The 10,095-nt window shown below is 41.4% G+C and overlaps 1 protein-coding gene across 3 annotated transcripts in view; it reads left to right on the forward strand.

Annotated features, from left to right (window-relative positions):
* Positions 1–9,886, forward strand: part of LOC129828748 (mitogen-activated protein kinase kinase kinase 4-like) — an 88,346-nt gene extending 78,460 nt beyond the window's left edge. For 2 of the 3 annotated variants that reach the window (XM_055889920.1, XM_055889921.1), the window contains 5 exons: positions 1,651–1,810; positions 3,467–3,586; positions 4,982–5,088; positions 8,690–8,869; positions 9,103–9,886. In XM_055889920.1, coding sequence (XP_055745895.1) covers positions 1,651–1,810; positions 3,467–3,586; positions 4,982–5,088; positions 8,690–8,869; positions 9,103–9,123 — 588 coding nt within the window. In that variant the 3' untranslated portion in view covers positions 9,124–9,886. Of the gene's footprint in view, positions 1–275; positions 1,228–1,650; positions 1,811–3,466; positions 3,587–4,981; positions 5,089–8,689; positions 8,870–9,102 lie in introns of those variants that run through there. The other variant, XR_008755290.1, reaches the window with a different exon arrangement.
* The last annotated feature ends 209 nt before the right edge of the window (positions 9,887–10,095 follow it).

The raw sequence follows: 10,095 nt of genomic DNA on the forward strand, positions 1-10,095 counted from the left end.
GCCAGAGGTGACAGCAAGACCCTCGTCACATCACATGACAAAATACTTGACAGGCTAGTGGAGAGTATGACTGACAGGTTCCAGGACACCAGTGTAGGAGTCCTGTGTGCCACCAAGCTGGTCAGCTTCACCAACTGGCCAGAGTCAGGAGATGCAGCAGCAGGTTAATTTATGTTTTGTATTACAGGGTGGTTAGGTTCAGGTTCATGATCATATTTTTATAGTTTGAGAATTAAAACTGCATGATCTTGTTGTAATGTATACAATGATTCTAGATTTTGGTGACACTGAACTGGAAACCCTGGTGGACCACTTCAAGCCTGTCCTGGAGACCTCTGGCATCCATGTTGAAAGGATCCCTGACCAGTGGACTGTCCTGAAGGTGCTGATGTACCAAGAGCCCCAGTCCCTGCAGAACATGTCCTGGTTCCATGTCAACAGCAGCCATCAGCAGTCCTGCCCTGATGTGCTGGCATTGGTTGACCTGGTCCTGTCCTTCCCTGCCTCCACAGCTGAATGTGAAAGAGTTTTTAATACCATGAAACAGATGAAAACCGATTGGCGGTCTAACCTAAAGTCTGATACACTGTCAGATCTCTTTATGGTCCAGCTGTCCTCTCCAGAGATCAGGGAGTATGATCCGATAAAAGCTGTGATGCTGTGGCACCAGGACTCTGTCAGGAGTAGGAGGACTTCATAGACCGTGCAAAGAGGGTGATTGCAGTAGAGAGTGAGGAGTCTGAGGAGGTTTAAGTTTATTAAAATGATTAAGCATCTGATAGGGTTACAAAACATTTAAATGTACTGTTATGTTTGATCCTTAAGTACTTTTAATAGCAAATACTGAAGTAGAATTTTGAATTCAAGACTTAAGTTGTATTCAGGCTGGGAAATTAAATCTAGCCACAGTCAAAATTAACCAGCGTCTGATAAGTCTCTATTTGACCTGTATTTTATCAGGGTATTTCTACTCAAAGTAAAGGATTTGTAGACCTGTTTCCCCTTTGTATCAGTTCTACTGCACTTCTCATTGTATCTTATCATTGTTGCCCTGTTTTGACTTAAACATACTCTTATTCATTGTATCTGATATGTTTGGTTTATTTCATTGGGTGCCCACTGTTTGGTGTTTTTTCACTCTGTACTGCACTTTTGGTCAACTACAGTTGTTTTTAAACGTGCTCTACAAATAAACTGGTCAATATATTAAAATAATTTTGTTTCAAATTTTGCTCTGGAGTCTTAAGTTTGTATTCAACATAACTTATCTCAGTGAAATGTACTGAAATTAATGTATATGTGACACAAAAAGGCAATTCATTATTTTGCCTGGGAAAAACATGTGCTTGGCAGGTGAACCAAAAAGTTATTTTCTTGAGACTGGGTAAGAGCATGCGTGTATGGGTTACAAAATTCTAGAAACTTTCCCTGGCTTTTCAGAAATTCTAGTTGGAGGTTCCCAGAATTAAGAGGGAATCCTCCAACCAGAATTTCTGAAAAGCCAGAACCAAAGTATGGTTCAATTTCAGTTAGTCTGAGTATGAATGAGATGAAACCACGTATGAATGGGCTTTATCGGTTTGGATGTATGCATTACCTGTCTACATGCTACATAAATAGTATTTGTCTGATTGTGTGTCCCCCCACCAGGAGGAGATGTACATCTTCATGGAGTACTGTGATGAGGGGACTCTGGAGGAGGTGTCCAGGCTGGGCCTACAGGAACACGTCATCAGGCTGTACAGCAAACAGACCACCACAGCCATCAACGTGCTCCACGAACACGGCATCGTGCACCGAGACATCAAGGGTCAGTTAGCAGTCAGCACTTCTCTCTAGCTTACTGTTGGTCTAGTCAAGTCAAATTTTGTTTGTCACATGCTTTGTAAACAACGGGTGTAGATTAACAGTGAAATGCTTACGGTCCCTTCCCAACAATGCAGAGAGAAAGAAAATAGAGAAATAATAGTAGCAGTAATGAACAGTAGCAGCAGCAGCATATGTGATGAGTCAAAGTTGGTGCAGAAAGGGCCAATGCAGAAAATCTGAGAAGCTATTTGGTTAACTATTTAGCATTCTCATGGCTTGGTAGCAGAAGCTGTTCATGGTCCTGATGGTTTCAGAGTTGGTGCATCAGTACCACTTGCTGTGCGGTAGCAGAGAGAACAGTCTAATTTCGGTGGTTAGAGATTTTTAGGGCCTTCCTCTGACACCGCATAGTATAGAGGTCCTAGTTGGCAGGGAGCTCGGCCCGAGTGATGTACTGGGCCATACGCACTACCCTCGTTAATGCCATGCAAATCAAATGTATTTATATAGCCCTTCTTACATCAGCTGATATCTCAAAGTGCTGTACAGAAACCCAGCCTAAAACCCCAAACAGCAAGCAATGCAGGTGTAGAAGCACGGTGGCTAGGAAAAACTCCCTAGGAAGAAACCTAGAGAGGGGTGGCCAGCCCTGCAGTCGGATGCCAAGCAGTTGCCATGCCAAGCGGTGACGCAGCCGGTCAAGATGCTTTCAGTGGTGCAGCTAAAAACCTTTTTGATGATCTGAGGGCCCATGACAAATCGTTTCAGCCTCCTGAGATCCTTAATGATGTGCACACCAATAAACTTGAAGTTCTCGACCCGCTCCACTACAGTCTGTGGATTGTGGCGTTTCCTGTAGTCCACAATCTGCTCCTTTGTCTTGCTGACCTTGAGGGAGAGGATTGTCATATAGTCGGCAAATTTAATGATGGTGTTGGAGTCATGCGTGGCCACGCAGTCTTGGGTGAACAGAGAGTACAGGAGGGGACTGAGCATGCACCCCTGAGAGGCCCCCGTGTTCAGGGTCAGCGTGGCGGATGTGTTGCTTACTTTCACAACCTGGGGGCGGCCCGTCAGGAAGTCCACAATTCAGTTACAGAGGGAGGTGTTCAGTCCCAGGGTCCTTAGCTTGAGGGCACTATGGTGTTGAACGCTGAGTTGTAGTCAATGAACAGCATTTGCACGTAGGTGTTTCTTTTGTCCATGTGGGAAAAGGAAGTGTGGAGTGCAATAGAGAGTGCATCATCTGTTGGGGCGGTATGCAAATTGGAGTCCAGGGTGTCTGGGATGGCGGTGTTGATGTGTGCCATGACCAGCCTTTCAAAGCTACAGATGTGTTTGCTATGGTCTCAAGTCAATGTCAGGGCTATGCAGGCACCTTATTAATCAGTTCATGCATTTTAGCATTAGTGAAATTGGCTGGGGGTTTAAAGCTATCATAATTCTGAGATTTAGTCATCAAACCTTCCTGTGCCTCCAGTATCATTGACGCAGCAGGAGTAATTGATCTCACTGACTCTATGAATCCACTCTCCCTCTCCATGCTTCTCTCACTACTACTGCCCTTGTTATCCTAGTCTCAATGTGACTTCTCTGGTTAAATCAATCAAAATCACTCTCTTGGCCTCTTTGTCACCGTTCCCCCTCTCTACCGTAGGAGCCAACATCTTCCTGACGTCGTCCGGCCTGATCAAGCTGGGGGACTTTGGCTGTTCGGTGAAGCTGAACAACGCCCAGACCATGCCCGGAGAGGTTAACAGCACCATGGGCACGGCAGGTGAGGGAGCCACATGAATCCAATAGTACTTCAGTTTTAAATGTCCGACAACCTACCTCTTCAAAAAAACAAAAAGTATGTTTTTTGGGGCCAGAGGGGGTGTGGTATAAGGCCAATATACCACGGCTAAGGGCTGTTCTTAGACACAACGCAACATGCCTTATTGCTATTTTAAACTGGTTACCAACATAATTAGAGCAGTAAAAATAAAAGTGTTGTCATACCTGTGGTATATGGTCTGATATACCACAGATGTCAGCCAATAAGCATTCAGTGCTCAAAGCACCCAGTTTATAATGAATAATACACAACACCCTTGCCTTCCTTGCACAAACACCTGCACTTTGCTGACAGCAGCTTTGAGGAAAAGTTTTGACTTACTATGACAAATAAATAATATGGTCGGTCCATGCTATCCAGGGTCCTTGGGACCTCACTAACCCATTTTTGAAGTTGGCATTTAAAATGTTTAGTGTTAGGGTAAAGATGGGAGTTGGTGTTTAGGATAGAGACGTCCCGAGGATCCTGGATAGCATTGACCGTGATAATGTGCTTGTTCTCACCTAGCTACCTTAAAGATGAATGAACTAACTGTAAGTCGCTCTGGGTAAGAGCGTCTGCTAAATCATGTTCTCAAGGCCAGATCTCCAAATATATATTTGTTATAATTATTACCTTGAACATGACCCTGGAAGTCTCACAGGGATATTGGTATCCACAGCAATCCACCAGTTACATGTTTCAACTCAATACTTCTTGTTCCCCGAAAATGACAAATGCACTGTACTTTAAGCTTTAAAACTTCTAAGTTTGTTCTCTGCCTAATTTGTTTTAGAATTGCAGAATACTAGCTTTATCTGCAACAACAGCAAAAATGTCTGTCCGTGACAAAATATGTAGAATTACAGGAAATTAGCTGGAAATGTTCTCTCCAATGCCAAGAGGCGGGCCTTTAAAATGTTTCTTCTCATGGCTCGAGACCTATGCCTGAGACTTGATTCGTCCAGCCATGCACTGCCGAAGTAAAACTCCTTGTATGCTATTTTTATTTTACTCGAGTTGTGTTCTGATTATAAGGGGGTCCCTGAGGAGTTTGCTATGTAAAAGTTTCCCTGTGCTAAATTACTCAAATGTAATGTCACCACCCGTTGGCACCAGCAGGGTCATTATTTCTCTTCTGATGAAAGGACTCACAAGAGGCAATGTGAGTCTGTAGCCATACCTGTGCTCCTTTGTCATTGTTGTGTTGTATCTCTGTTTAATCTCCCTGCTGTACAGTTGTCAATGTCTACACAAGAATGGAGAATGTCATGTATTCTGTGCATTTGTTAGTTCAAAAGATCATTGCTTGCCTAGTTGCGTTAACCTGCTGTTTTCCTACTCTCTCTTCATCAGCATATATGGCACCTGAGGTCATTACCAGGGCAAAGGGCGAAGGTCACGGACGAGCAGCCGACATCTGGAGTCTGGGATGTGTCCTCATAGAGATGGTGACTGGGAAAGTAAGAATGCATACACACACTCTCTGTCTACACTCAAGAGGAACTTTAAGCTGACATTTAACCACAATGGTCCTCATACCATCCATCTTGTTTCCCCCCTTGGTTCTAGCATATCTGCTACTATCACTACTACTACTACGACTACTATCACCACTACTACTACGACTACTACAACTATTGCTACTACTACTACTACTATCACCACTACTACTACAACTATCAGCACTACTACTACGACTACTACAACTATCACCACTACTACTACGACTACTATCACCACTACTACTACGACTACTACAACTATTGCTACTACTACTACTACTATCACCACTACTACTACAACTATCAGCACTACTACTACGACTATTACCACTACTACATTTATCACCACTACGACTACTACTATCACTACTACTACTATCACGACTACTACTACAACTATCCCCACTACTACTACAACTATCACTACTTCTATCACCACCACCACTACTTCTATCACCATCACCACCACTACTACGACTACTATCACCACTACTATCACCACTACTACGACTACAACTATCAGCACTACTACTACGACTATTACCACCACTACTACTACGACTACTATCACCACTACTACTACAACTACTACTACTTCTATCACTACTACTACTACTACTACTACTTCTATCACTACTACTTCTATCACTACTACTACTTCTATCACTACTACTACTTCTATCACCACCACTACTACTACTACTACTACGACTACTACTACTACTACAACTATTGCTACTACTACTACTACAACTATTGCTACTACTACTACTACTACAACTATTGCTACTACTACTACTACTACTACTACTACAACTATTGCTACTACTACTACTACTACTACTACTACTACTACTACTACTACTACTACTACTACTACTACAACTATTGCTACTACTACTACTACTACTACTACTACAACTATTGCTACTACTACTACTACTACAACTATTGCTACTACTACTACTACTACTACTACAACTATTGCTACTACTACTACTACTACTACTATTGCTACTACTACTACTACTATCACGACCACTACTATCACGACTACTACTACAACTATCCCCACTACTACTACAACTATCACTACTTCTATCACCACCACCACTACTTCTATCACCATCACCACCACTACTACGACTACTATCACCACTACTATCACCACTACTACGACTACAACTATCAGCACTACTACTACGACTATTACCACCACTACTACTACGACTACTATCACCACTACTACTACAACTACTACTACTTCTATCACTACTACTACTACTACTACTTCTATCACTACTACTTCTATCACTACTACTACTTCTATCACCACCACTACTACTACTACGACTACGACTACAACTATTACTACTACTACTACAACTATTGCTACTACTACTACTACTACTACAACTATTGCTACTACTACTACTACTACTACTACAACTATTGCTACTACTACTACTACTACTACTACTACAACTATTGCTACTACTACTACTACTACTACTACTACAACTATTGCTACTACTACTACTACTACTACTACTACTACTACTACTACAACTATTGCTACTACTACAACTATTGCTACTACTACTACTACTACTACAACTATTGCTACTACTACTACTACTACTACTACTACTACTACAACTATTGCTGCTACTACTACTACTACTACTACAACTATTGCTACTACTACTACTACTACAACTATTGCTACTACTACTACTACTACTACTACAACTATTGCTACTACTACTACTACTACAACTATTGCTACTACTACTACAACTATTGCTACTACTACTACAACTATTGCTACTACTACTACAACTATTGCTACTACTACTACAACTATTGCTACTACTACTACTACTACTACTACAACTATTGCTACTACTACTATTGCTACTACTACAACTATTGCTACTACTACTACAACTATTGCTACTACTACTACAACTATTGCTACTACTACTACTACTACTATTGCTACTACTACTACTACAACTATTGCTACTACTACTACTACAACTATTGCTACTACTACTACTACTACTACAACTATTGCTACTACTACTACTACAACTATTGCTACTACTACTACTACTACTACTACTACTACAACTATTGCTACTACTACTACAACTATTGCTACTGCTACTACTACTACTACAACTATTGCTACTACTACTACAACTATTGCTACTACTACTACTACTACTACAACTATTGCTACTACTACTACAACAACTATTGCTACTACTACTACAACAACTATTGCTACTACTACTACTACAACTATCGCTACTACTACAACTATCACTACTTCTATCACCACCACTACTACGACTACTATCACCACCACTACTACGACTACTACTACTACTACTACGACTACAACTATCACCACTACGACTACAACTATCACCACTACTACTACAACTATCACCACTACGACTACAACTATCACCACTACGACTACAACTATCACCACTACGACTACAACTATCACCACTACGACTACAACTATCACCACTACTACTACAACTATCACCACTACTACTACGACTACTATCACCACTACTACTACGACTACTATCACCACTACTACTACGACTACTATCACCACTACTACTACGACTACTACTACTATCACTACTACTACTACTATCACCACTACTGCTATCAGCACTGTCACTACCACTAGTACTACTACTATCACCACTATTATTATTATACTATCACCACTACTACCACTATTGTTTCTTCTACTAGTATCATCACTACTACTATCAGCACCACCATTACAACTACTATTGTTTATATTATTACTACTAGTAGCACTATCGCTACTTCTGGTACTACTACTATCACCACTTCTGGTGCTACTACTATCTCTAGTACTACTACTATTACTAGAAATATTACTATCACCACCACTAATATTATACTATCATCACTATTACTATTATACTGTCACCACTACTTCTATTATTACTATTACCACTACTACTACTACAACCACTATTTCTATCACTACTAGTAGCACCACTACTACTAGTAGCACTACCACTATCACAATTAATACTAGCACTACTACCACTAGCACCACTACTATTGTTACTATTGTTACTACTATTACTATGATCACCACTACTAATAGCACCACTACTCTACTACTACAACCACTACTACTACTACTAGCATCATTACTACAACCACTACACTTGTTACTATTACTATGGTCACTACTACTATCACCACCACCACTATTAGTATCACTACTACTACTGGGTGAATGCTTCAGGAAAGTATACATCCATTGTTTTACAGGTATTCAAGGTTGTTTACATATGTCTTGAGACTGCATGTTCTCTTTTCTCTCACACTGTCTCGCTTTTTCTGTCTCCCTCTTCAATCCTCTGTCCCTCCCAAACTCTGTTTTGTATGTAGGCCATGATTTCTCATCTAAACCCTGTGCATTTGCCTGCAGTTAAGCAGATTGAAAAGAAACATCTCAAGCCTTCTCCCCTCTCCCACCATGCAGAGGCCGTGGCACGAGTACGAGCACAACTTTCAGATCATGTACAAGGTGGGTATGGGCCACAAGCCCCCCATCCCAGAGAAGCTGTCCACAGAGGGGAAGGATTTCCTGGGTCACTGTCTGGAGAGCGAGCCCAAACAACGCTGGACTGCCAGTACACTGCTAGACCACCCATTCGTCAAGGTCAGAAACATTACATACTTCATTACAAAAAAACATTGGACGTAGAGGTATTATAATGTGTACTAGATTGGCAAAACATGCATAAACACACGCACATACAGTTCAGTGCAAGGGAAGAGTGCATGTATGCAGAAACAGTCACATGGTAGTCTAGATTAAATGTGAAAAGGGGATTATGGAGATCACATGTGAAGACTAACCTACAGCTCATTTCTGTTGTCTTTCATTCCTAGGTTTGCACAGATGAAGAGTGAGTGAAGGGGAACGAACCCTGTGGCTGTCACGTTTACAAACTACAGCACTACTGTACATGATGTTGGCCAGAGACTGGACACAGCCAGATAGAGGGGCTTTGGACACAAGAAGAGGGACTTGTGAACATAGGAAACAGGAAGTGATAACTGCAGGCACATGAAGCTAAACTGAGGAACTCTTATGACATCATTTAAGATGGATCACCTGGGTCGTGTTCATTAGGCACCTGTTCAATTAGAACAGCTTGTTTTAGTTTTGTCTTTGAATTTTTTTGGGCTACGTTGTGTCCTAATGAATATGACCCTGTAGTCGAGTGACAGGTCTTGCATTTTCTGGAAGGGGAATGTATTGCATTGTATATACTATAATAATAGGATTGGTTCATTGGATCCTTCCTTGTATAAACAATATTGTAAAGCTTGAGTAATAAAAATAGCCACATCTTGTTCTCTCACTGGTGAAGATCAGGGAAGACATTTTAAAGAAATGGGGTAGGGGAAATAAAGCTGTCACTTTTTTTTTTTTTACTGTTCCCCCTTTCAGTGAGTGTACTAGGGGACAAGTAAGGGACAGTTAAGCGATCTTAGATCAATTCAGATATCTGGGTCTCGCTCAGTAGACAAACGTTGTGGAACATTGCAGCTAGAAATGTCGAGGCATGTTTGTTCTTCAATGTTGTGGCCTTCTGAACTTGCCCCAGGTTTGGTCGAGGCAGATAGTCTTGCCTTTCCTCATTGCACAGAAGCAGGGGATGCTGCATCTGTAAGAAACTATTTCCGCGCAAACATGCAAATTAACTTAACACTCAAAGGCTGTGGGGAGTCCAGGAAGGAAAGAAACATTTTAAAATATATATTTTTTTGCCTTGCTAAGGAGAGGATTCCATTGGTAACATGTGGGGCTTAAGCCTAATGTGCATCCCAAATGGAACCCTATTCTCTATATAGTGCACTACTTTTATGGTCCTGGTC

This window comes from Salvelinus fontinalis, chromosome 30 (assembly GCF_029448725.1).
Source record: "Salvelinus fontinalis isolate EN_2023a chromosome 30, ASM2944872v1, whole genome shotgun sequence".
NCBI classification, from domain to species: domain Eukaryota; kingdom Metazoa; phylum Chordata; class Actinopteri; order Salmoniformes; family Salmonidae; genus Salvelinus; species Salvelinus fontinalis.